This window comes from Tenrec ecaudatus, chromosome 1 (assembly GCF_050624435.1).
Source record: "Tenrec ecaudatus isolate mTenEca1 chromosome 1, mTenEca1.hap1, whole genome shotgun sequence".
NCBI classification, from domain to species: domain Eukaryota; kingdom Metazoa; phylum Chordata; class Mammalia; order Afrosoricida; family Tenrecidae; genus Tenrec; species Tenrec ecaudatus.
In genome coordinates, this window is record NC_134530.1 from 302,342,129 (window position 1) to 302,369,954 (window position 27,826).

The 27,826-nt window shown below is 46.9% G+C and overlaps 1 protein-coding gene across 2 annotated transcripts; it reads left to right on the forward strand.

The window, feature by feature from the left end:
- The first annotated feature begins 1,509 nt into the window (after positions 1–1,509).
- MCUR1 (mitochondrial calcium uniporter regulator 1) lies at positions 1,510–27,212 on the forward strand. 2 transcript variants are annotated; one of them, XM_075532456.1, is made up of 9 exons: positions 1,510–1,879; positions 15,940–16,059; positions 16,620–16,723; positions 17,220–17,321; positions 18,927–18,968; positions 20,114–20,185; positions 21,601–21,654; positions 22,994–23,108; positions 23,793–27,212. In XM_075532456.1, the coding sequence occupies exons 1-9, from the start codon at positions 1,525–1,527 to the stop codon at positions 23,846–23,848; spliced, it is 1,020 nt and encodes a 339-aa protein (XP_075388571.1). In that variant the 5' UTR covers positions 1,510–1,524; the 3' UTR covers positions 23,849–27,212. The 2 variants fall into 2 exon arrangements, with proteins under 2 accessions (XP_075388571.1, XP_075388572.1); XM_075532457.1 differs by lacking the exon at positions 23,793–27,212 and having other exon boundaries at positions 20,114–20,216.
- The last annotated feature ends 614 nt before the right edge of the window (positions 27,213–27,826 follow it).

Sequence of the window (27,826 nt, forward strand, 5' to 3'; positions counted from 1 at the left end):
CATGGGGTAGGGACAAAGGGTGTGGGAGGGAGAGGGAACAATGAGGAGCTGATGCCAGGGGCTCAAGTAGAAAGAAAATGTTTTGAAAAGGATGACAACATATGTAAAGATGCGTCTGAAAAAATGGATATATGTATGGACTGTAATGAGCTGTAACAGCCCCCAATAAAATAAAAGCTTAAAAAGAAGAGCTGTACAATCTTTTGCTCAATGTTATTAGCACCCCATTTCCCCCCAACCTCCCCTGCCATACCCCCAAGGAACCAGTAATCCATGCACTGTCTCTATAGATTGACCTACCCTGAATTCCATACAGTGAAAAACATTTTTTAGAAAACCAATAACAACCAAGTAAAAATCAGAGAAACCTCAATAAAAAAGAATGCAGAAAAAATTAAAAGCTAGGGCAAACTTAAAATGGGTCAAAAGGGAGATGAAATGATAGAAGGTGCTCATTTTTATCTTAAACTGCATCAGCAGTAATACGCATTCCAACGTCTTCCACATGATAGCCAGGATTTCCACGTCCCCGCTAGAGGTTAAATCCACATTTATTTCCCCTTCACTGCTTTTTTAAGGGAAACAACTTTAAAATGGGTCGAAATAGAGATCAAATGATATGACGTTCTACCATAATCAACTTTACAACGTTCTGATACATTCTTAAATCACTCTCCCTCCCCAGTACTCTGCGCCTCCCATTTCTCTTAATACGATTTTCTTCCCATGGGGCATGTGTGCCTATGACCTTAACTCCTTAAAGCAAAATAATTCGGGTTTATTTTTTTCTTTTAATCTCCTAGCCTGGCATTGTCTTCCATTGCCTTAAACATTAAGTATTGTTTTGTACCTACGAATGGAACCAGCCCCTACAATAGGTGTAACAGGCATTCAAAAAGTTCACCCAACTGAACATCACTGGTTTCAAAGAGCCTTTTATTGTACCGGTAGATCCCATTTAACACGTTTAAATTCCCTGATTAAATTCCCATTTATCACGTTTGAAATCCCCTGATTGCGATCACCTGCTGATGGTCCTCCCATCCAGAAAGAAAGCAGCTCAGCTGTACTGAGTGTAGGCAGCAAAAACGAACCCCGCCCGACGCCACCCTGTTGGGGGGGGGGTGGCTTACAGTGGGCTGAGCTCATTGGTCAAGTCTGAGGCCGGTGGTGATGGAGAGATGGTGGTTCCCAGGGGGGGGGAGGGGGGTAACGAATATGCAAATCAGGGCAGCAGCAGCCCGTCGCAGTTCCGGGTGTGCCAGAGAACCTTCCCGGGCCGGTCTGGGTCTGCGGCACCAGGCCCGGGCTCGCGGGGCGCGGAGGCGTCCGGCCCGGCCCGGCCCGGCCCAAGCGCGCGCCCGAGCCCCGCCCAGCCGAAGGGCGGGCCCGCGCCTCCGCGCGCGCGCGCGCTCATTCCAGCCCCCGGACCGGACGCCGGGGCCGCGCGTGACCCGGGGCCGCGCGTGACCCGTGCCGGGCGCGAGCGCCGTGCGCGCGCCCGGGCCGGTGATTGCCTCGGGGATGGACGGGGCGTCCGACGGGAGCGAGAGGCCGCGGCGCCCGCCCCGCTGCCGGCGGCTCCCGCGGCTCCTGCCCGCCGGCCGGGACGGAAGCCCGGGCGGCCGCGGCGGCCCGGCCCGCCGCTTCTCGGCGCTGGCCGGCGGTCTGGGGGCGCTGCGGCCCCGCGCCCCGGCGGTCGGCGGCGGCGGCGCGTCACGTGCCTCGCCGCTGCTCCTCCTCCTGCTCGTGCCCTGCCCGCGCCGGGCCCCGCGCCGCCCGCTCGCCGCCTGGGAGCGCTCGCCGCCCGGGCCGCCCCCCGCCGGGCGCAGGGGCCCGTCGGGCCACGTCCCGGCCACCGCCCTCGCGTCCTCCCGAGGTGAGGGCTCCGGGCACGGCGGGGAGAAGAGAAAGCGTCGCTTCGCGGGGCCCGGGGCTGGGGGCAGGGAAGGTGCGGTGGCCTCCAGAAGGGCGGGCAAGGCCTGGGGACACGGGTCGGGTCACCTGGGGCCACTCAGCCTCCTCCGGGACGTGGGGCCGAAGGTCTTGCCCCACCTTCCCAGTGCCTTGGTGGCCCCGGAAAACCCGAATCGCCTGGAAGCCGGGGCGCTGAGCGGCTGGCACGCGTTTTGGTGGCCCAGCTATCGTGAGCGAGACTGGGCCGGGAAGTGGCGCGGGCTCAACACCAGCTGGTTCCCCGTTGGTGAAGTGGGTATGCGCACGGGTGTGCAGGAGGCTTGCAAGTTCGACCAGGGAGACGCTTCGTTTCGTTTTGCACTTTAATTTCAAATTCTGCCGGCTCTGCGCCTGGCACTTTGGGATCCCCTGAGGTCATCATTCAGCAGCAGCGTGTTCCCTTGTGGAATTTAATTCACGTGGAGGAGTAAGCATGTATCTGTATTATCAGGGGTGTGTGTGTTAATACTGTAGACCATGTATCAGGTTTTTACATGAGTAACGTGGGTTTTACAGGGCTTGCCGTAAACCGGGCAACCCCCTTGTAATTAGTTTCCTATGTGTGCTATGCATGTGTTATTGACAGGGGCACATTATTTCACGAATATACAGAACATACCCTTACATGTACTGTGTGTGTATTCTCTGTAAGCACATAGTTATATATGTATACACATACAACATAGATAGTATAGTAAATGCCTTATAGGAAAAATAGAGGGGTCAGGGCTTGGAGGGGTGCCTGGGTGATGCACATGTTCATGGTAGGCTGCCAGCCTAAGAATTAGAGGCACTTTGTAAAGATGCTTTGCAAGAGAGGCCTGGTGGCCTACTTCCAGAATATCAGGTAGGGACCCTTGGGTCCAAAATCAGAATCATACTGGCAACTTTGCTTGTCAGAAAGTAGGGTGGGTGTCTACGTGTGCATATTTAAATTTAAATCACCCATTTAAAGGGTGGTCAAGATAGGTCTTACTGAGAAGGTGGCATTTGATTAAAGACTTCAAGTGAGGAAGGTCACTTGCCTTAGCCATCAAGTCACCAACTTTATGAGACCTTCTAGAGGACAGAGGACTGCCTCCTAGGATTTCCAAAGAGTCCTGGTTGTGTTTGACTGCTAACTACAAGGTTGCCAGTTCAAGCCCACCAGCCACTCGGTGTGAGAAAGCTGAGGCAATCTGTTTCCATAAAGATGTGTCACTTCAGTAACCCTCCACAGTGTCTGTATGAAAAAGAATCGACTCAATGGCCATAGGAGCCTTTATGGACACAGTGTGCCACATCTTTCTCTCTGGAGACAGCTGGTGGATCTACCTATTGGGGAGCAACTAAGAGCTCACAGTGCCACTGTGACTTCTTGGAAGATACCGTAAACAAACTCAATTTACTAGTTTAAGAACTTGGGGGAAATAGTGTCATTTGGAGCAATCTTTATTGGCAATCTTCATAATAAAAGTACTTTGAGTAGTCTAGACCAACTCATCAGTCAGTAACCGGGCATTTGCATAACTTTATAAACAGAATGCCCAATGAAATATTGGCTCCCTCTAAAATTTAAGGTTGCTCTTGGTTAGGGCAGACACTGATAAAGCAGGGCAATCACAGCTTTATTCAGAGGTGGGAGGTGACGCAGAGCTGCACCAGGTCCTGGGTTAATGATCAGTTGGAGCCGGGGCTTGGGCTTTATTTCTGTAGTCAGCCTCTGGCTGCTGTTTTTGGACAAGCAGCTAACTCCTGGTCGGTGTTCCCTCCCATAGTTCAGAATTATGATGAGCTCTATTGGTGTGCTAACAGGTCCGCAGAGGGGCACACCCGCCCCTTCACATCCGTCCCAGAATCATTTAGTAAAAAGACCAGTGTCTCCCTCTTGGCTGGGTGAACATGGGGAAACCCACCCAGTTCAAGGAAGCACCCACCCCCCCGCCAGGGTGGTACCCATGCGCCCAGTGAACGTTTGGCCCTTTGTTTTGCCTCCGTGGGTTGTTTGCCGTCCACTTCTTTCTGAGGCTGTTTAGACGAATTTCTACTGTAAGTATGTCTTTGTGATGTTTTGTTGTGTTTGGGCTTGGCCTGAAAGTTCCCCCAATGACCAGAATCGCAGGCTACATTGTAACGTGTCTCCGTTTTCCTGGTGACTGTGGGAATTGGTGGTTCAGAGTTCTCAGCCTCACCTTGTTGTCAATAAAATAGGGCTCTGAAGGTCAGTATTCCTCAGGCCCACCCCCTGGGGGAAGCCAGGATGGCATGTTCCTCTGGCCACTGGCGCTGGACTGACACGGGAAAATGGCCAGCCCTTTTCTCCACTTTTCAGTGTTTCTGGAAAACACACTTTCTCTTTCAGATGCCACTCATTTGGGGGAAAGACTGCAGTATCCAAATCCGAGTGACCTCTGGCTTAGAACGCAGTTTGAACCATTTGCCGGGCTCTGTCCGTGTGTGTGTGTGTGTGTGTGTGTGTGTGTGTTTGGGGAGGGGTGGCTGTCTTTTGTCCGACATGGTTCCATGCTTCCTGAGCCCTGGGATCAGATTGCCTGAGTCCTAACAAGGGCAAGGGAGCCACCCCGTGGGGCTGTTCTGTGTCAGGCGGACTTTTCTTGTGGAAGCCAGTTGTAGGCCCAGGCCTAGAGGTAAATAACAAAAACGTTAACCGAATGTACGAAAGAGGCAGAGCTGGTTCATCTCCAATTTCCTCTCCAAGGCCCTCCCAGGATCCAGCTCTTTCTTGGACAATGGGTTCAGTGAGAACAAAGCATAAGCAGCTCCTACCAGTAGCATGCCAGGCCCTCTGCTTGATTGCTTCCGCGTGTGTGCACACATATAAATATATATCCTGGTGCTGTCACATGGTGACCCCTTACGGTGTCAGAGTAGAGATGCGCTCCATGGGGTTTTTCACTGGTTGATTTTTCAGAAGTAGGGTCCCAAGTTTGTCTTCTGTGGTGCCTCTGGGCGGGTTTGAACCTTCAGCCTTTCCGGTTTGTTTGAACAGATTTGGACATGATGTCGTCTGTGATGAAGTTATAAGCTCTGGACTCTGAGGACATAAATAAAGCAGTCCAGGCCTGTCGGGGTGGGCGGGTCCTCAGGAGCGACTGATTGTGGAAAATAGACAGCAGGGCACAGGGGCTCCTTGTCTCTATGTCAGCACCCAGAGAGTGAATGTGTTTTCCAATGGGGTCTATACATTGGGGCTCACAGATCTTTCAAAGGACACATCAGGCAGCACACATTACCTGGTCAGTGGGTCATATCATAAGTGGGTAACGTAATAAACCAGCAATGAGGTGAGTCATCATCTTGGCCTAGTGGTAGTTGACCTGGGATACCCCTGAGCCCTCCCCAGGGGGAGTAATCTGGATCAGTATTGGCAGGAGATGCCAAAACCTCGTTTGCTTCATTTTACATTGGCTCGAGGTATAGAAGCAGATTGCTCTTATCTGCAGATAACCATCAGGCATAGTGAAGTAGCTAGACACAGGCATGAGTCACCTTTCATGGGAGCCCCTTTCCGACTATTCTTTAATGGAGGGCTGTCGGTTGGGGTGGGGTACATTTTCAGCCTGGAGAACGTGTTTTTGAAAACATTTCTATCTCAAAACAGTGAGATCTTTCTCAAAACAGGGGTAGTTTTCTGTGCCCATGGTTGTAAGTGTAGAAATGTTAGTTGGGGTTGACTAGAAAAACAAATCCATGTGTGTAAGACAGAACTTTATATCAAAAGACAATTGTACATTAAGAAAGCATCCCAGCCCAGTCCAGATCATTAAGTCCAATATTACCCCATATGTCAATACTAGTCCATAAATTCCTCCTTAGACTCACACAGCCTTGCAATGATGCTGTGTGCAGGAAGATCACAGGTCAGTGAGTGGAAGGTCTTGTGGATGCCCTGGTTGTGGAAGCATCTCAGCATTGGCGTGGGTCTCCACCTGGCTCCTCCAGGGTCCTGACTGCCATCAGCATACTTCATGTGGCTTGTCAATAGAAATGTCCCACAGGGTGTGTGTGTCCCATCTCCAGGGAGGAAGACAGGAGTTCCCAGAATCCTCAGGAGAAGGCCAGGCCCACACAGAGGCCTCATTGGCTATGACCAGATTGACAGGCTAGACTCCACCCCTTCGCAAGTCCACAGGAGATTATGTAACTGCCACAAGAAATAAGACCAAATACACTGGACCAAGACCTCAGTTGACCGCAAAGGCCACCCCCTGGCCCAGGAGGAGGCAGCAGAGAGAACCTGGAACATTCTGCAACAGGTGCTTCGTAAATTGTCAAACTGATTGAAGGATGTTATAGAGCCAGGTGGTTCCATTTTACCTGCTGGGAACGAGGAGCAAGCCACACCTAGGGGTGGTTTAGCCAGGAAAGCTCAGGAAATGGCAGTTGGTGGCCTTAGGAAGCTGAAAGGGGAAGTGGACCAAATAAGGAAAGGCTTGTTCACCCTCAGGTGCCCTTGGGGCACACCTAGGTAAGCAGTGGGCTGCTAATCACAAAGTTGCAGTTCAAACCTCCACAGGAGAAACCTGAGACTGTGCTCCTGTGAAGATCTGCAACCCGGGAAACCCAGTACAGGGTCCGCCTGCGTTGGAATTGACTGGCTGGCAGTGCGTGTGGTTTACGCTGGGGGTTGTGGCTCAGTTTCGCTCACTGGCTGCCCTGGTGAGCACAGTAAACACTGGGTTTTTGTAAGATCACCAGGCCTGTCTTCCACAGTGCCTCTGGGTGGAGCTCTGAGGGTTCCTCTGTGGCCAGTAGTTCAGCACTTAACTGACAGCACCACCTCCGGACTCCCCTCCCCCTCCTTTCATAATAGGGGGCCATCTTTACTGTAAAGTACACCCACACACTAATCGTATTTTACCCTTTGCCTGTTTGCTGTCAGTACTTGGTTCAAGTATGAATATTGTTGGACCGCTTGCACTTACACCTTGGTACTAAAGTTACAACCACACCCTCCTTCGCGGGTTGCCAGGTGCCTGGGAGCCCCGGCTGCAGGTTTCAGGAAGCGTCAGCCTGGCAGAGTCTAGTCTAGTACATGTTGTTGTGGGTGTGGGATTTGAGGGTGGATCCGCTGGATTATCTTCCTGGTCACTCAGGAGACCTGTGAGTCAGTAGGTGGCCTCCCTGCACGCTTTTTCGTTACCTGGCCTCATACACATGCCACCCTGCTGCAAAACTGCATACGTAATTACAAACCGGGAGCAAGGTTTTGATACAGCTCAATAAGTTTATTGCACTTGAAGGTACTTACTTTTAGATTGACCATCTTTTGCGTTTTTAGTGTTCAGATTCCTTTTTTTTAAGTAATGTTTCCGTCTTAGTAAGCATCGTAGCAAGCCAAATGTCCTATTTGGACAAAATTTACAATCCCACTCCCTTTTATTTAAGACATACATTATTTTACTGGTTCAGGAAATCCTAAAGGCAGGAGACCATGCTGTGTTCTCTGCTACCCCCACTTGAAACAAGAAGTGTACAAAATGTTTTTGATCATCTGTGGGTAAATGTATAAAATTTACTTTCAAATAGACTATGAAGATTGTAAAAATGCTTTTCTCTTAAGATAGGCTTGTACACAAATGTGCGCGCACACACAACCTACTGACCCATTTCTCTTCTAAATTAAGATGCAAAACTCCATAGCATAGCGCTCTCAATCCAGGACCAAATAGATGTTTCCCTAGAACAAAAGATTTAGTTAATTTTTGAAAATCATTACAATACACTATATCAGTAGAAAAAAGTTACCTCAGTCAACATAAAAAGCATTTGACAAAATCCAACACCTTTTCGTGATTAAAGAAGAAAAGCACGCAGTAAAATAGGAATCAAAGGCAACTTTCTGAACCTGATACATAGTGCACCTAACACCACACCTGCCTATGACATAACAATGAGGACGCTCTGCTGCTAACCAAATGGTTCGAGGGTCAAGTACACCAAGTGGCACCTTGAAAGACAAGCCTGGTGAGACAGTTCCCATAACCGCCATTGAAAGCCCTTTGGAGCACAGTTCTACTGTGACACGTGGGGCCAACATGAGTTGGCATCCATTCAGTGGTCACTGGTACGCTGGCATCAGGCCTAGTGAACCACTGGATTCTCTCCTAAGATCAGAAGGAAAGAAGCTGATAACTACTTGCTACCTTTATTGAGCACGGTACTTGAAGTTCTAACCAGGGCCGTTGGGCAAGAAAATGAAATAAAAGGCTCCCAGATTGGAACGATCACGCTTGGAGGTCACCTGGCCTGGTAGACTGAAAATCTTAAGGAATCCTTTCAAAAAGTATTAGAACTTGTAAATGAGTTCAACAGCGCTGCAAAATACTGAAGAATACCCAAAAATCTGTTGTTTCTGCAGAGTAGCCCATGGAAATTTGAAAATAGAGACAGGTCTATTTCCAATAGCATTAAAAATAAGCAAAATACTTGGGAACATAATTAAAGAAGCACAGAGGTAATACTTTCAAAATTATGAAATATTGATGAAAAATTACAGCCCTAAATAAGTATATAGTCATCCCTTCATATAACATTTTGTTATGGAGCAATACTCCACAAATTAATGTACAGATTTAATGCAAACCCTGTTCAAAATCCCAGCTGGCTTCCTTGCAGGAATTGACAGACTGAAATTTATATGGAGGTGCACAGGATTCATAATGGTCCAAATAAAAAGGTGGACACCTCATACTTCTGTTTTTTTAATCATTTTATTAGAGGCTCATACAACTCATCACAATCCTTACATAAATCGTGTCAAGCACATTTGTACATTCGTTGCCCCCATTATTCTCAAAACTTGCTTTTTACCCAAGCCCCTGGCATCCGCTATACATCTAATATTAAAATATAATACAAAGCTACAGTGATGAAGATATTGTGATATTGGGATAAACTCACTGAGTGGACGTGACTGGGTAGGACAGAGTAGAACTGCCCCTGTGGGATTCTGAGACTGGAACTCTTTATGGGAGTAAAAAACAGCGTCCTTCTCTTGTGGAGTGGCTGGCCATGTGGTCCTCTCTGTGGACTGGCTGCTCTAATTGGGGTCATCATCCTCAAGGGCTGGTGGGCCAGGCTGTGCTCCACTCTCTCCTCCTCCCCCTTCATCTGCACCCGTGTGCTCCGATCAGATATGTCCCTCTCCTGGAGCTGCAGATTCAATGCCGTCTTTTGAAATAAATTCTTCTGGGGGGAGGGGCAGGTGTCCACTTAGTAGTTGGGATTGGGGTCAACCCCCCAGACCTTTTGACTGGTTCCCTACTCCAGGCTGGCATGTTGCATTCACAACTTGGAGCACTGGGTTGAAGTCTGGTCCCTCTTTCCCTGTGGAAATATAAACAATACCCTCCCCTTGCGTGGATTAGTGCCCTGTACCCCACTACCCATTTCTTTTTTATATTTTTCCTTTCCCCACCTTTTTAGTTGTCTGCCATGTGTATCCTGTATTTGATCTGTTCCCTGCCATATTACCTGGCCCTCACCCAAGGAATGTTTGTATACAGTAGCTTTTTCCCTATGCCCCTTTTGCATTTTTTATTTTTTAAAGCTTACCTCAGTGGACTTATGTTGTACTTGTCCTTTTGTGCTTGACTTACTTCGCTTAGCGTGATTTCCTCCAGTTCTTCCCATGCAGCGATGTGCTTCATAAGTTCATCACTGCTTTTTAGCAAGGCGTAGTGTTCCATTGTATGTATATACCCATTTTTTAATCCAATCGTCAGTTGATGGAAATTTGGGTTACTTTCAACTCCTTGCAATTGTGAACTGTGCCACAATGAACATTGGAGCACAGATGTCTGGTCTTGGTTTGTTTCTTGCCTCTTCTGGGTATATGCCCAGTAGGGGGATTGCTGGGTCATATGGTAACTCTATTTCCATCTGTTTTAGGTATCGCCAGATTGATTTCCATAGTGGCTGTACATACTTACAGGTCCACCAGCAGTGGATGAGAGTCCCTGTCTCCCCACAGCCTCTCCACTTGTTGCTTTCTGATTTTTTGAATTGGGGAACCTTTGAGGGTGTTAGGTGGTACCTCATTGTTGTTTTAATTTGCATTTCTCTTTTGGATAAAGATAGGGAACATTTTCTCATGTTTGTTGACCATTCAGATTTCTGCCCCTGTGAAACTTCTGTTCAGGTCCTTTGCCCACCTCTCAAGTGGACAATTTGTTTTTTTCTTTTTGGAAGCTAGCAGAGTATTGTAGATTTTAGTAATAAGGTCTTTGTCTGATGTGTCATTGCTAAAGATGTTTTCCCAGTCCATGGACTCTCTTAGTACTCTCTTGGTGAATTCTTTCGATGTACACAGGCGTTTTATCCTCAGTATATCCCATTTGTCAATTTGTGCCTCCTCTGTGTTGGTATCCTTCCCTATTTCTGATAGCTTGTGTATTCCCTGAGCCAAAGTTCTCAAGTTTGTCCCAATTCCCTCATCGATGGCCCTAATAGTTTGGGGTTTAACTTCAAGGTCTGTGATCCACCTTGAGTTTATTTTTGTGCATGGAATGAGATAAGGGTCTTGCTTCATTTTTCTGCAGGTAAATATCCATTTTTTCCCCAGCACCACTTGTTAAAGCGGGCATCTGCTTCCCATTTGATATTTTTGGGGCCCTTATCAAAGAGCAGTTGTCTGTATGCTGATGATTTTATTCCTGGATTTTCAGTTCTTTTCCATTGGTTTGAGGATCTGTCATTGTACCAATACCATGCGGTTTTGACAATGGTGGCTGTATAGTATGTGCTAAAGTCAGGTAGAGCAAGCCCTCCCCCTGTGTCCTTCTTCTTGAGGAGTTCTCTGCTAATTCTGTACTTCTTCCCTTTCCATATGAAGTTGGTAATCAGTTTTTCCATTTCTTTGAAGAAAGAGGAGGATAATTGTTTCAGGATTGCATTAAATTTATATAGTGTCTTGGGCAGAACTGACATCTTGACTATATTGAGTCTTCCAATCCACAAGCATGGGACATTGTTCCATTTGTTGAGGTCGCTCTTGGTTTCTTGTAATAGTGTTCTGTAGTTTTCCCCATATAGATCTTTTGTTCTTTTTTTTTCTTTTGTTCTTTTAGTCAGGTATATCCCTAATTATTTCAGTTTGTGGTTGGCTATTGTGAAGGGTACTACCTTTTTGATCTCCTCTTCTGTGGTGTATAACAGTTCGATGGACTTCTGTTAGTTAATCTTGTATCCTGCCAAACTCATCTATTGCTTCTAGGACTCCCCTTGTGGGACTTCTGGGATTTTCCATATATAAAATCATATCATCTGCAAATAACGATAGTTTCACCTCTTCCTTCCCCAGAAAAATACCTTTGATGTTTCTTCTTTGCCTTATGCTGTTAGCCAAAACCTCCAGCATGATATTATATAATAGTGAGTGGGGACAAAGGGCATCCTTGTCTGGTCCCCTTTTTCAGTGGGATTGTGTTAGTCTTTTCTCCATTGACTACCACATTGGCTGTTGGTTTTTTATATGTAGCTTGTACTGTCTTGAGGAATTTTGCTTCCTTTCCTATCTTCTCAAGTGTCTTAAACAGGAATTGGTGTTGGATGTTGTCGAACGCTTTTTCTGCATCGACCGATATTGTCTTGTGGTTCTTATAGTTTATCATGTCAATGTGATGAGTAATACTAATTGTCTTTTGTATGTTGAAGCATCCCTTCATCCCTGGTATGAAATCCTACTTCGTCATGGCGAATTATTTGTTTTATATACTTTTCTATTCTGTTGGCTAGTATTTTGTTAAGGAGTTTTGCATCAATATTCATTAGGGATATTGGTCTGTAGTTCGTGATTCTTGTGGGATCCTTACCCGGTTTTGGTATCAGAATTATACTAGCTTCATAGAAGGAGTTCGGGAGTTTGCCATCTTTTTCTATGTTATGGAAGAGTTTGTATAGGATTGGTGTTAGTTCTTCCCTAAATGCTTGGTAGAATTCTTCAGTGAAGCTATCGGTCCCCAGGATTTTTTTGTTGTTGTTGGAAATCCCTTGATAACCTTTTCTATTTCTTCTATTGCTACGGGTTTGTTGAGATTCTTGACATCCATCATGGATAGTGTAGGGAGGAATTGTTTTTCCAAGAATTTGTCCATGTCTTCCAAATTGTTGAGTTCATTGGAGTACAATCCTTCGTGGTACTGTGTAATTATTCTTTTGATTTCATTAGGGTCGGTTGTAATGTCCCATCTTTCATCCCTTATCTTTGCTATTGAAATTTGTTCCCTCCTTTCATTGGTTAGGTTTGCCAGTGGTCTGTCGATTCTGTTTATGCTTTCAAAGAACCAACTTTTGGCAGCATTAATTTTTTTCATAGTTTTATTTTTCCTCTCCTGCATCTCAGCCCTGATTTTTAGAATTTCTTTTCTTTTGCTATTATAGGAGGATTGCCCTGCTGACTCTGCTCCAGTTGTTGTAAATTTTGTGCTACCATATCAATCATGAGTCCCTCTACCTTTCTCGGGTGCGCATGTATTGCTATGAAATTTCCTCTGATGACTGCCTTTTGCTGTGTCCCATAAGTTTTGGTATGTCATGTGCTCATTCTCGTTGGTTTCTAGAAATTTCCTAATTTCATCTCTCATCTGTGCCAGTACACACTCCTTTTGCAGTAGAGAGTTATTCATCCTCCAATTGTTTGCTCTTGTTTTCTTCGTCTTCCTTTTGTTGATTTCCAGCCTTATGGCACAGTGGTCGGAGAGAGTGAGCTATATGATATCAATGTGCTTAAATTTATGTAGATTTGCCTTATGCCCCAGCATGTGGTCTATCTTCGAATATGTACCATGGGGGATGGAGAAGAATGTGAATTTATTTGTATTTGGATGAAAAGTTCTGTAAATATCTATCAGGTCAAATTGTCTAATTGTAGTGTTTAGATCTCTAGCCTCCTTGTTACATTTCTTTCTATGTGATCTATCTTTCTCAGAGAGCAGTGTGTTGAAGTCACCCACTCTAATTGTTGAGGCTGTGATTTCTTTTTTAATCTTTCGGAGTGTTTGGTTGACATATTCAGCGGGTCTCTCATTCAGGGAGTATATTTTTTCCAATGCTTAGTGGTTCTTTGGCTACCATTCCCTTGAGCATTATATAGTGTCCCTTCTTATCTCTTTTTATGGTCTGCACTTTGAGGTCAATTTTATCCAGGATTAGGATGGCAACCCCTGCTTTTTTTAATTGTTGTTTGCTTGGTATGCCTTTCTCCAGCCTTTGATTCTCAGCTTATTTTTGTCTGTAACTTTGAGATGTGTGTTTCCTGTAGGAAGCAGATTGATGGGTTGTGTTTTCTAAGCCAGTCTGCTAGTCTCAATCTTTTAATTTCTTGAGTTCAGGCCATTGATATTCAGGGTTATTATCTCTATCTGCGGACTCTGTGATGTCATCTTATACATTTGTGTTGGGTGTTTTCCTACTTTTTCATTAACCTGTTGTGCATGTGTGTGTGTATCATTTTTGAGTTCTTTCCATCCTTAAAACAATGAATTCTTGATGTCTGTTTTCTCTTTGTTGCCCTCTGGGTCAGGGTGTTCTATGTGGCGGTCTCTAATTTATGCTTGGTGAATGTTGTTCTTCTGCCCATACTGGGTCGCCAAGGATTTTTTTGTAGGGCTGGGTTTCTTCTCATGTATTCTTTGAATTTTTCCTTGTCTGGGAAGACACTTACTTCTCCATCTATCTTGATCGATAATTTGGCTGGGTAGAGTATTCTTGGGTTTGCGTTGTTTTCCTACAATTATTGGAATATGTTACTCCACTCTCTCCTCTTCTGTATAGTTTCTGCTGATAGATCTGAGCATATTCCTGTTTGGGAACCTTTATATGGGATTGCTTATTTTTTCCGATCTACTCTCATGATTTTCTCCTTTTCCTCAAAGTTGGATAGTTTAACTGTTATGTGCCTTGGTGACTTCTTCTTGGGATTTAGTCTAGCTGGTGTTCTTTCAGTCTCCTTAATGGTTGCCTGGTTTTCATTCATTAAGCTGGGGAAGTTTGCCTCCAAGAATTCTCTCACTATTGTTGCAGATGACTTCTTTGTTCTGTCTTCCTCAGGTAAGCCAATAATTCTAATGTTGTTCTGCTTCATAGCATCAAACATAGCTCTTATGTTTTCTTCAGCTTCTCCGATGATCTTATTAGATTTTTGTTCACGTTTGTTAAAGTCTGCTTGGCTGTCCTCCAAGTCACTGATGTGGTTGTCTGCTTCAGGGTCCGTGTTTCTGTTACTGGTTTTTGTTATCTCTTCCCTAAGCTCCTATATTTGCCTTTGGGGTATGGCCTTTATCTCCTCTATTATTTCATCCTTTTTCTGTATTCTTTCCCTCGTATCCTGTATGACTCCAAACACCATTCTAAAATTTTCTTTCTGTGGCAGCTCAATGTCTGCTTCTTCTATGCATGCCATTATGTTCTGGACATCTTCTGCCATTGCCTTTAGTTTCTCCTGTTTTTTCGTTGAGGTTGTTGGGGCTGATGGCTGTTTGCATTGCATTGTTTTAGAGGAGCCAGGTGCCATTTTCCAGGAAGTCGAAGAGCACGGGCTTTCTCTGGGAGACTTGTAGGAATGCTTCTTGGAACTGCCTACAGTTAATTTCATTATGGAATTAACCTACCACTTTAACCTCCTGTGGCTTCCCTTTCAAGGAAGTGCCCCAGAAGGCTGTTGGGTTGTCTGCTTTGGTGTTGCGGAGGTTGGGCAGAGGTTTCTGCAACAGCTTGGAATTTTGACAAGTGTTGGCCAAGCTGCCTTATGTCCCCAGGTACACAGGCAGAAAATCCCTGGTAAGAAGTTGGGTAGCATATCCCTTGGAGGGAAAGCAGGGATTTCCCCAGTCTCGGGCTAGCTACACAGAGTGGGGCTCATCTAGCTGGGTGTGTTGCAGGCATAAATGCCCTAGGCTAAGGGGAGTGGTGCCCGAGGTCAGCAGTGGAGTGTGAGAGAACAGGAAAGAGACAAAGAGGAGAAAAAAATTTAAAAGTAAGACTGCATAGACTGTGCAGGGATATAGAGAAGAGAGGGAAACAAAAGCAACAATGTAGCTGAGTCCCGAACCCTGCCTGTGGAGCTGCAAGGGTTTGGTCCCTGCCAGGAGGTGGTGCTTGCCTCCACCCAGCCAGCCGAGGAAAAGAAAAACCCTGGGCAACCCTCCAAGACCATGGGGGGGGGGGGGGGGCGGGGGACACAGAGGAGAGATGGAAACAAAAGCAACAATGTAGCTGAACCCCGATCCCTGCCCGTGGAGCTGCCTGTGGAGCTGCAAGAGTCCAGTCCCTGCCCCTAGCCCAGGCAGGGGCAAACTGTGGCTATGTTGATACCAAGCCCCCCTACGGGCGCCAAATGGTCCCAGCTCCGGCAGAGACAGTAGCGGGGCCATGGTTCAAGCCCAGCTGGCTTCCACTGAGGTAAGCCAAAAGTCCTCAGCTCCTCAAAACCTGGTGGGTCTGTGACTAATATGATGCTCCTCCTGCGTTCCAGCAGTGTTGTATTTCCCTCTAAGCAACTCTCCTAGGCTGAATTCTGAGGATTCCCTCTGGCATGTGTCGCCATCTCCATTGCAGTCTCGTATTTTGGTGTTTATATTATTATTTTATCCTTACCACCTTATTTCACTTTTGTTTTTTATTGTCTGTTGGGTGTCCCAGGAGGAGTGGATGCATAGTGATGATATAACTGATACAAGGTTGAGAGGGGATGCAGGGCCAGGGGTGGGGGACAGGTGCGGAAAGGGACTTCAGGAGTAAACAATGGAGGTGGAGTGGGGATGGAGCACTGGAACTGACTAGGATTGCGTAGCTCATTCATTCAAAGGCAATTTAACCATGCAGAGCTAGCAGAATGTTCTGAAATGGCTATGGCAATGATTGCACATTCTCCTTGATATGATTAAACAATTGAACCATTGAATTGTATGATATGTAAATTATGTGCCAATAAAACTGTTATATCCAAAAAATGCTGTGACCCTTCCCATCCTTTCCATCTAGAGCTCACCCTCTCTGCTGGGTCCCTGCAGCTGGAGCGCAAGAGGAGGGATTTCACCTCATCTGGGACTCGGAGGTTCTTCTTTGACACCCACGCCTTAGTCTGCTTACTTGAAGAAAATGGTAATCTGTTACTGGTCATTGCTCAGTGTCCTGAACAAACACTATGAAGTTTTGACTGTGCTTATGGTTTTACCTTATGTCCATTATGGGAATTTTAGACACCACCAAGAAATAGAAGGAGAACATCGAAGTTCCCTAGAGCTTTTGTCGCATTACAAAAACAGTTGCACCGGAGTTCTGGTGTGTCCATTTTGCACTTGACAAGGCATTGCAAGCATTCCCTGCATCGTGGTTTTTAGCAGCTGGGAAAGATCACTATGCCCCAAACCAGACTCACTACCATCTTAGCAATCCCATAGGATAGCCCGGGGCTTCAGAGGGGCTGGCGGTTGAGTAGCTGCCCAACACTACACCACCAGGACCCCAAGTTAGATGGACCTTGGTCCTCCCATTTTACAGGAGAGACAGACGCCTAAGTGTCAGGCTTGTCCAGAGTGACAGACACATCACAACCTGAACCCCACACTCAGCACCCCCCGTGTCTCCCGATTTATGACAGCCACCTGACTGTGGCATCATGTGCCCCTTTCTCACATGTGGTGGTTCTGTGTGTTCACTAGGGTTTACCACCCAGCAAGCAGAGATCATCGTGTCTGCACTGGTCAAGATCACAGAAGCCAACTTGGACATCGTCTACAAAGAGATGGTCCACAAGACGCAGCAGGTTAGCCCTGTGGGGCCCCTTAGCAAATTCCAGAGCCGGAGGCAGGATTTTCTGTGCACTGTATCTAGTCTTTGGATAATAGTCGGCTGAAAAAACCTCTCGTTTTAGTCATGGTGGATGACACAAAACAGTGATAGCGGCATAAAAATAAAATACTTCCTCAGGGCTTTGTAGTCAACTGTTGGAGAATCATTATCCTTGAAAACTCACTATTCGAATCAAACCTGCCTTAGTACATCGTGGAGCTAGGCCAGAATTCTCTCACCGAGTTCTTGAGTGACTAGTCTACAGGTTGCCGGCCTGTCGGTGGCAACACACGGGATGGCGACACTGGCAGTGGGTTCTCTATTCCCGCCTTTTCTCAGGTTGGAGTTGAGGAGACCCTCTCGCCCACAGGCCTCTCGATTCCCTTGAGGAGGGTAACCAGGTGGGAAAGATAAGAGGTGGACTTCCAGGGCGACACTAGGTTAATATGTTTGGTTTTCTCTTTTCCCAGGAGATCACTCTTCAGCAAATAATGTCCCAGATTTCGAATGTGAAAAAGGATATGATTATTTTGGAGAAGAGCGAATTTTCTGCCCTCAGATCCGAAAATGAGGTAAATGAGACAGGCAGGCACACTCGTGTTGTGCACTCAGACCCGGAGATATCATGTGCATAAAGGACACACATCAGTGTGCATCGCCATGCATGTTCACAAAGCACCTGCTGCCCATCAGGTCCGCACCCCAGAAGCCCTCTCCCACGAGAGGCGGCTGTCTCCCATGCAGCATTATGTAGGTTGTTCCTTTCATTGCCCTTTGTTCTGTGGTAACACAGGCCACTGCCCCTTTATGGAGCTCTTCAGTGATGTACATTGGAATTGCCTTCGTTCAGGGTTACCATGGCCAAGCAGACTTTGGGAGACCAGCAAGCAAGTGTGCTTTCTGCGTCTTTGTTTTGTATTCTGTCCTTTTCAAAGCTCTTTCAGGGAAGGGTATTTATGACCTGTGGAGCGTAGCCTCCTCAGAAACCTCCTAGCACAAAAGGTGAATTTTTAAACCCTCAGAGCTGTCCTTCAGGCCAACTGTTTGAGACAGTATCTGTTCAGAAGGAAATGGAAGGGGGTACTGAAAAGCAGGTCCGTTACCGGCACTTGTCTGTGTTCAAGACAAGCAGCTTAAGAATAACCAAGCGTAGCATTAGCTGCCCCAACCAAGTAGAGAGCGAGCTCCCTTCCGTGTCTCAAGCTCCCCGTCCATCCGCTGTCTGACCTGGATGCTGTGTCGGTTCCTGGCCCTGTTCTGCTGCTTCTGCAGAGCAAAACCGCCTCCAGCCCCGCTCCCTGGAGACCGCCCTCGGGTGTGGGTGCCACCTCGCACGCTAGCTTCAGGCGGGTTGATTGGATGTTCTTTGGGTGAACAGAGATCTTCAGCCCAGTTTTTGGTCACCTTCTGGACCTGGGTCCTGACACACCACTACCTGCTCTTCACCTAGCCATCCCTGATCCAAACCCAGGTCTCCCTGACTACTGGCCATCATGTCCCTCCCAGGAGCCAGAGCTTGTCGCTGACAGCGCATCTGTTTTTTTCCCAATTACAAGGAGATTTCCAAATTAGTTCAAATGAGCCCATGAGTTTATTTTCATCTCTGCAGGAATTGACAAATTTTCAAAAGTCTTAGTGATAGGTCCACCTTCCCCACCCCCATGTTCAAACAAACAAGTAGCTTAATTGTATTACTAGTTTTAACTCCAGAAAACCAAACCTGTTGCCGGAAAGTCAATACTGACTCATAACACCCCTTTAGGGCAGAGTAGAACCGCCCCCATACAGGATCTAAGGCTGGAGATTTTTATGGAAGCAGAAAGCGTCATCTTTCTTCCATTGACTGACTAGTAGATTTGAACCACTAGCCTCTCAGGAGCTGAATGCTTAAGTAGCTCTTAAGATGAACCAAATCTGTGATTTTAATAGACACACACCCACACACACCCCTGCATTGCAATGCCATCTTGGTGTGATAAATAATCACTTTGTGCTGCTGAGACTATTCAGTTCATATCGTATGATGAATGTGAGTAAGATCCGGTTGAATGAGGGGAGAACTTGCGCTTACATATTTTTATACTTGTTGATTCCCAGGTCTGCCTTAACATATTTCCCCCCTTATTTTTAACAATATATACTCAGTCTCGGCACATTTGTTTTTCGCGTGTTTTTAGAAAATCAAGCTTGAACTGCTTCAGTTGAAACAACAAGTGGTGGTAAGGCCCTCTTTCTTGTTGGTGTGCTTATCTCTAATTACATCTTAGTACAGGAAGATGGGATTCTCAGAGGGATTGTTACTTTAAAGTCAGGATTGTGCACACTGGCCATGTGGCACCATTACATCCTCACACGGGAGCCTCTGTCTTCAGCGCTTCCCACTGTCGCTGCTGGGTTTGCCCAGTAGAAAAGACACTGCTGTTAAAGGAGGAAGGGTTCTGACGGGAGTCTGAGGGAAGGCTTTAGTTAAGTCAGAATTGAATATGTTAACTTTTATGACCCCCATCTCTGTTTTCTAACTTGGCCAATAAGCAGTTTGTGCCTAAGTTCCACAATGAGCTGGTGCGAGATTCTTGAGGTTAAAAGTGACAGCAGCCATCAGGGGCTCAAGTGGGAAGAGAATGCTTTGAAAATGATGATGGCGGCATATGTGCTTGACACACTGGATGAATGTATGGATTGTGATAAGAGATGTAAGCGCCCCCAATAAAAGTATTTTTTAATTGTTTGCTGAAATGCTTTTTTTAAAAAAAGCGACAATAACCAAAAAGCAAAGGGGGAAAAACTCTCCTAAGCTGGCTTAAGGATCAAAAAAGCCCCCAAAAATCCGTCAAGTCAATTTTTACTATGCCGGGTTTCTGAGACTTAAATCTTTAAGGGAAAGAACATCTTTCTCCTGAAGGAGCATCTAGTGCAGTGGTTCCCAACCTGTGGGTCGCGACCCCTTGGAGGGGCTCGAATGACCCTTTCATAGGGGTCACCTGATTCATCACAGTAGCAAAATGATAGTGATGAAGTAGCAATGAAAATAATGTTATGGTTGAGGGGGTCACCACAACCTGAGGAACTGTATGAAAGGTGGCATGAGGAAAGTCAAGAACTGCTGCTCCAGCAAGTTGGAAGCCAGGATTTAAGCCCAGGGCTCCTTGGCTTCCGTTTGCAAGGTGATTGTTCGATCGGTATAAGTGAGGTGTCCAAAGCCAGGGCTAACTCAGCACGTCTTCTGGCAGCATTAGGCCCTCGTGCCCTTGCCCCTTGAGTCACTGGGCTCCCTGGGGAGCTAGGAGCAGGGGCGTGGGGGAGGGGGAACGTTGGAGTTCTCATTTCTCACCTTGGATCTGTTTCTTGCTTGCCCTCCTACTAGGATGAAGTGATCAAAGTCCGAACGGATACCAAATTAGACTTCAGTCTCGAAAAGAGCCGAGTGAAAGAACTGGTATGTTCCTGCATTGCAGATGGAAAGCAGGGTACGGATTCGTTGCAGTTCAGAATGCCACTTCATCAAGTCTGAGAGCCTGTGCAGTTAGCTAGGCGTCTCTTTTCTCAGACGCACGTCCTGATTTAAAGCTTCCTGGTTTTGTAAAAACGTTAACTGATCATCTCAGATGTTATTAATAACAATGGGTGATATTACTATATAATTGTCATGCAGCTAGTGAATAGTTAACAAGTTGATTAAGATGTGTTATTTGGCCTTTTTTGTTCCATTGGTTCTTAAAGTTGTAATATTAAGGTAACTGTGGGGATATTTACTCTGTTTCAAGTGTGGGTTTGAGGTGCTGCATAGATGTTATTTCAGAAATCATGGCCATGTCCCAAAGTAGGCTTTTTCTCTTAAGGATTAATGTTGAGTTAGTGAAGGCTGCAGTTTGATGGTGGCCAGAAGAACTAGACCTGGCAGTGGTCAGATCTGTAGCACTCTCCTCTCCAGACACCCTCCCATTAGAGCATTGTCCTTTGTCTGTGCCTAGTCCATAGTTTGGGATTGTTGTCTTTTTCTTTTCCTGCTTCTAAGTAATGTTGGTTTTATATTTTGCTCCATCCGGTAGGCCCAGGGGGACACTTTAGAACTTGAAAGATTCTAGATACTTCAAAACATCGATTTTCCCCACGTATAGCAAGGTTAACTTAAGTTGTAAAACTTTTCACTAAAATTACAGTCATTTGTTCAATTAAATCCTGATGTGAAGCAGTTGGTTTTAATTTATCCAGTTTTAATCCAAGGGAGATTTATCTGATTTTAATCTCAGTGTCAACAAATCTGTGCCGTGGTCCATTTCTATATTCACTGTTGTTTATTCAGTTACAGCCCGCGTGTGATGGTGTAGGGCATTTGGGGAAAGGATATATTTATATTACGTTTTACAGTCATTGCACAAGGACTTTGCCACAGAATACATGGCTTGAAATTGTGTCCCAGATTTACATTTCCCCTACTGCCTCGTCTCAGCCTCTGGCTGTTTTGTTCATAGCTGTGTTAGGATAGCTCCTAAGTTGAATTATTGTGTCCACACTCTCAACTCCAAAAGATTGTGACTCAGCACCCACCAAAACTGTCCCTGGGGGTGTTCCTGTAAATAACCGGAGGGCCACGGAGACATCCACTGCAGAGCTAAAAGCAGAACCCCAGAGCAGAGAGTGACGGATAACAACAGGGTGCAAGAGATGGGAGGGTGCGTGACTATAAATAAGAAACCCAAGTGACCCAGAAAGAGGAGGCAGGTAGGCTCCAGTGGCCCAGGAGTGACATTTCCTTGGAAGCCTGGCATCGTGCGTCTTTTGGACAGTCGAGAAGGACAAGAGAGAAAGTGCCTGCATCTGACCCTGACCCTTGTGACCGGTGTGTTTCAGTATTCGTTGAATGAAAGGAAGCTGCTCGAAATGAGGACAGAAGTTGTGGCTTTGGTAAGAAAGGGCCCTTGGCATTTGCCTTGGCCTTTTTTCTGTACTCTCTGCATCATCCCATGCCCTGTTAGTGCTGTGTGCCACGCTGGGCTGTGCGACTTACACTGGGGGCTATTGGCATAGGATCGTTTGCCCTTAACAAATACCTTATTTTTTTCTACTTCCCCCAAATAGCCTGTTATCTTAATGAAAGTGTAGAGCTTCTTGATGGAAAGAATCTGAATGACATAAGGGGTGTTTTTTATGATTTTCATAACGATGGCATGCACTGATACGTGGGTCATGCCGTCTTTATTACCTGGAACCTTCAGGAGGCTGCCATGCTCCAGCTATGGCTGGTCAGTGCCTCTGGGACATCGTTCTGCTCGTCCAGGCATTTCTGAACTCTGTACAGAATGACTCCCTTGCCCAGGGATTTGTGGGGAAGCTTTTCCAGTGTCTTTGGGCATAAATGCAGTCGTATAACCACTTTATAACAGCAAAGTCACGGTGCGGGGGGTGAGGTGGGGGGCGAGCCGGTGGGAGGGTGTTCATTCTGTAAGAGTTTAAAGGGATTGTATTTAGAGAAGGATATAAATCGGCCTTTGGGTCCACAAGCCTCCGAATATGAAGGCGTTTGGCTGCAAACCACAAGGTTGCAATCCAAACCCACCAGCTGCTCCATGGGTGCTGCTGCCCTATAAAGATCTAGTCTCAGAAACTCACTTTCAGGGCTCCTGAGTCAGAACCAGCTCTGGGACAGCTGGGCTTGGTTTGGCGTTTGAACTGTGAAAGGCACGTTTTTCAACCTCAATGGAGAGTGTCAAGGCACGCACCAAAACTTTAAGAATCGGTTTTTTAAAGCCTTTTTGAGTCTACTGTTCACCTTTTAAGGAGCCCTCAGTAGTGCGCTGGTTAAAGCACCTACTTCTCTCCCAAGAGGTTGGCAGTTGGGGCCACCAGCCGCTCTGCAGGAGCCTCGGAAGCCCAGTGGAGCACTCCGGCTCTGCCCCAGAGGGTCACTCTGAGTCGGAGTGGACGTGACCGCAGCGGGTTTATCGTTGAGGGGGATTTCGGAGTAGCAGACAGACGCACCGAGGACAGGCTGACTGGGCAATGTGCCTTCTGGCAGCGCAGAGCCTGAGGGCCGGCCAGCGCTGTGCCCCTTCTCCGGGAAGGAAGGGAGAACAGGACAGCGAGGACTGCAGGCCCAGCGCCGTCATCCGGGTCCCGGCCTGCCCTGCTGGGGCCGGGCTGGGCGGGGCTGGGCGGGCCCTAACCGGAAGTTGGTCCTATCAACCGGAAGTTGGTCCTATCAACCGGAAGTGGTCTCACGCTCCGCCCCTTGTTGTTTTCCAAGCATGCGCAGCAGGATCGCAGGCTCACACAGACCGACAGGAAGATCGACACGGAGGTCGCCGGCCTTAAAACCATGCTGGAGTCGCACAAGCTTGATAATATTAAATATTTAGCAGGTAAGCCGGAAATTGGTGAACTAGACCACCCACGAAGGGCTCATCGTGATTTGCATAGGCATTTTTCCGTGTTAGTCATGAACAGTGATGGAATTCTGCACTGGTGGAATCTCAAATGTAGTTAAGATGTCATCATTGTAACTAGTTATTTAGCCATATGCAGGTCATATCTTGGATGGCTTATGAGTGTGCGAATGTTCTGCTTTTGTTGGCGACACCCCCCTTGGAGGAGCTGGTTTGCTCTCACAGTTCATCACAAAAAGGCGGGATCAGGGTACATGCACCAAAAACTTATTCAGACATCCGTGTTTCAAGTCAGATTTCACGTTTTGCATGAAACAAATATCCCCAAGCTGCAGCGATGTTTGGAGGGACAAGTCTGCACTTTGTGTTAAAGTATGTGTCGCTTTGTAGTGTAGGCGCGTAGACTTTGGGGACGCAGGATTTCTGAACTTGCATGGGGGTGTTTTCTTGAACTGGCTGCATTTACGCTTCACGGAGGATGGTTCAGGTCTTGGCCGTTTGCTTCTGGGCAGGCGCTTCCTGGGATGGGGCACGTCGGTCCGCCAGTCTAGTTTTGTGTTTTCGTGGTGTATGGGGGTGCATGCTCTTCAGACAATCTGCTTCCTCTAGTGACTGTTAGCACCACTAATGCCACTCTCAATGTGTGTTTTTCTTTTACAGGGTCTGTATTTACATGCCTAACAGTAGCCCTGGGATTTTATCGCCTATGGATATAATAAAGCATCTATTTAAAGAGCACTCTATTGTTTTGCCTTAAGAACAACAGAATGTTACCTTGGTGGGGGGTTTTCTTCCTCCCGTCAACTTCTAATCCTCACTTTAACATATTTATTTTTGTGCAAATTATGGACATAGGATGGGGCTTCCAAAAGTTCACGGGCAAGCAAAGGGAATTACAAGGTCATGTACTTTTCCCGCAAACATTTTGAAGTCCCATCATATGCTCAAGAAAACTACCTGGAAGGCATCAGGGATTCCGTATTTGCCCTCTCACCTTTTCTGTTGAGTTGGCCACAGTGCTGAGTGGTGGTGGACAAAGCGTTCAAGAGCCCACTCGGCTGGACCAGTCCTTTTCAGCTCACCTGCAGAACATGGCGACAGGAACTGGCTGTGCAATTCTCTACGATTTTAAGTCTATTGGCAACAGAACATTTGGGGACCTCCATGCAAAGGAGAGTGGCTTTCCTAAGGGCTAGAGGAACTCTGGTGGTGGTTTGCTCCCCACAAGGTCAGCAATTCAAAACCACCAGCCAAATCCAGGGAGAAAGATGCAGCATTCTACTCCCCTAAGGAGTTACAGTGTCTGAAATCCACAGGGACCGTTTTACCCTGTCACATTCACAGTCACTATGAATCGGAATCGACTCTGACAGGGAGTTGTTTGGTTTTCAGGAAACCATAAACTAAGCCAAGAGCACCAAATCCTCTTTCCCTGGTGATCCGTCCTTTACAACAGCTGGTCCCCAGACCAGTCAGTGTCTCCATAGTATTGTGCAATGAAATGCTCTACCCCCAGAGTCCCCATACCGTCTCTCAACTCTGGTCTATTGGAATGTCGGTAACACGACTATACTTGTGCGCACAGCAGAAGCTGGTTTGGGCTTGGTTTACATTCCCTGGTCTTGGTAAGTTATGGTGTGGTTACTTCTTAGTCCCTTCCAGCTGTAAAGTCATGCTGCCCAATGAAGGGTTGTAACATGTTCCCCCTCGAGGCCTCTCCACCCCTGCTCCCCTTTTGTGGCATCACTTACCTACAAATGCAGACTCTCGGCATGAAACCAGCTTTGTCTGCTTCTGACCCGGTCAGGGCCCTTGGTGGTGGTTCTCTCATGTTATGTATACACTCTGCACAAAGGAAACCTCTCTGATGAATATGCCTCCGAGAACTGCCCTGCCAACTCTCCTTCTAGTCCAGATGGGTTGCTTTTCCAGATGTCCCCATGTCTACTTAACCCCTATATGGAAATAAATGGCTGGATCCCACCGGGCTGCATCTGCAGCAGCACACACATCTTACTGAAACAACCAGCATGTATGAATAAAGTGCTCTTGTGTTTGTGCTCTCTGGTTCAACATGAATCATCATGTAATCTTTTTTCCAGTAGATGCACACGTATCTCACCTGCTTGATAAAATTCTTTTTCAATACACCCTTCCCTCTGGAGAGCATGCACATGCATGAGTGGCCCAGGAATCCCTGGAGAGGATCGCTGTGAGTTGGGATGCAGTGAGCGGCTGTTAGGTACTGAGGCTTGGAGAAGTGAGGCCAGAGCTCAGGTCAGGGGGTGGGAGGGCTTGAAGGAAGGGTGCCCACCGAGCTCACCCTCCTGTCAGGTGGCACCTCCAAAGCAAAGGCTAGCCAAGAGGGAGAAGTATCTAATAGAAAATTCCAGGCCTCACTAGGCCATTCCTACTGGAGCTGCTGACCCGCCTCGGTCTGTCCCTCAGTGGGGGGCCTTTGGATTTGCTCCAGAGCTCTTGACTGTCAGCCCTCTTCGTGTTTATTGGCCCTGGGAACAGTGCTTTCTCTTTGATGGTGGTATTGCATGCCTTCTGTCAGGGCTGAGGACTGCTTGGTTGAGTCACTTGCGTTCCCTTTGAAACCTGTGAGTCTGCTCGTCCCTTTGCTGACCCAGACCTCCGGAGCAGGAAAAGCAAAATAAATGACCAACCCACTGCCCGCTCACAGCTTCCCGGGGCTCTAAGGGTGTAAATCTTTGTGGAAGCAGACTCCTCTTTCTCCCAAGGTGCATCTCGTGGTTTGGAACCCCCGACCTTGTGGTTAGCAGCCTAATACTTGGCATACTGCCAGGGCTCCTCTCGAGTGCTACGCGGTTAAAACTGCCCTAGCAGTAGTTGTCTCCCTGAGAAACTGAGGCAGCAGCACCGTGGAGAGGGAAGATGCCCCCAGTCTCGCATATGGGGAGATGAGCCACAGCTGGGTCCAGACACTGGGGGAAGGAATGAGTCAGGTGCCTAATGCCAAAAGTAAACGGCAGTCCTGTGTGCCCTCATGTCCTGATCTCCCAAGGGCCCGCTGCAGACCCAGTTGCTTCTCTCCCTCTCCTTTCTAGAAGAGCCCACACTCCAGCCTCACTCCTGCCCTGCTCCATTAATAAGCAACACCACCTGTGGCCATTTCTCCCCCAGAAACACTGAAGTTGATTTCCGTGCCATTTTTATTTTTCCAACCAGGATTCTAGCTTCAGGTCTGGTAAAACCATCCAAATACACTCATTTTTTAATTCCCTAAAGTATGCCAAGTGCCCCAGTCAAGAAGTCACAAGTTCAGGATGAGCCAGAAGTCTTACTGGAATCTGTCTCTGAACACTTGAAAACTGCACCGTGAATTCATTTTCTGGGCCACCCTGAGTACATCTGTGTGTGCGAGGATCATGTCTGTCTCAGCACTAACCCTGGACACACACACCCCGCCTTCTTGGAGCCTCTGTGCCTTACCAGGGGTTCAGCGCTCACCTGCTAATCAAAGGGTTGGAGGTTTGAATCAACCCAGGGAACCCTGGAAGAAAGGCCTGGCAATCTGCTTCCCCAAATCAGCCACTGAAAACTACAGTGAGCAGTTCTCTGCCGTGGAGTCCGCATGAGTTCAAGTCCCTTGTAGATTATTTGAGGAAGGTTTTGGTGACAAGAGTTCTCTAATTGCCCCTCTGGTCCCCCATGTCTGCCAGTACACCATGTCAGTTTGGGCAAGCATTTCTCGTCCTAAGGTGGAATTTTCCTTGGGAAATGTTTATTCTCCTACAGATTTGTAATTGCTTTCTTCTGATTATAACCCAAATAATTTCTTAGCCATTTTGTTATTTAAGCAAAGACGCAACTATGTTATATAATAGCATGGATGTACTGTGTTTTACTGTCTAGAACAAAGTATTTGATTCTCTGTGTGACTGCTAACCTTTTCTAATCATTCAAATTGAATCTAAAAATCCAGACTGAGTTGCCTACAGTGATTTCCATCTTCTCTCCCATCCACTTTATGTTAACCCTTGTATACTGTAAGTAAATCTCGTCTCTAGAGACCTGGATTTACATAGCAAATACATTCGAAAATGATTATTTGACTTACAAAATAAATGCTCATTCTTCAAAAGAACTGCCTTTGAATGCCCTGTGTTAGGGGGACATGATGGTGTTTGTGCAGGTTTTAGTCTGTGTCCAGGATGACTCAAAGGCCTCTCGTGGCCCCGTGGGATACACTGCTTACCTCAAGCTGGGCGGTTCTGGTTCAAACTCAACAGTCACCTGGTGGGAGAAAGGTGAGGTTATCTATCCCCATAAAACTATATCATCCCAGAAAGTATACACCGGGGGTCACTATGAACTGGAATGGCCTGGATGCAGTGGGTTTGGTTCGGTTCGGTATGAGGACTTCGGGGGAGGGGGTCACAGGGGCTCACAGGGTTAAACATGGGACTGATACCCCGAAGGTCTTCAGTTCAAACCCACAGTTGCTCCGCTGGAGAAAAGTGTGGCAGTCTCCTGTTAACAAAGATCGTGTAGGCTAAGAACCCCAGAGACCCCTACAGAGTCATTATGAATCTGAATCAACTCAGTGGCAGTGGGGTTGGTTGGTTAGCTGTTTAGTTTTTTTTTACAAGTTTTCCCTCAACTACTAACCTATAAGTTTAAATAGTTGGCAGAAGCATACGCTTATAAGAGTTTGAACCTGCCCA

What these genes read in the sequence shown, in the direction of transcription:
- MCUR1 (XM_075532456.1), top strand. Translation starts at nt 1,525, where the DNA reads ATGGACGGGGCGTCCGACGGGAGCGAGAGGCCGCGGCGCCCGCCCCGC. An exon ending in CGCCCTCGCGTCCTCCCGAG is followed by an intron (nt 1,880 to 15,939) that starts GTGAGGGCTCCG and finishes CTTTCCATCTAG; the next exon opens with AGCTCACCCTCTCTGCTGGG. An exon ending in AGAGCCGAGTGAAAGAACTG is followed by an intron (nt 20,186 to 21,600) that starts GTATGTTCCTGC and finishes GGTGTGTTTCAG; the next exon opens with TATTCGTTGAATGAAAGGAA.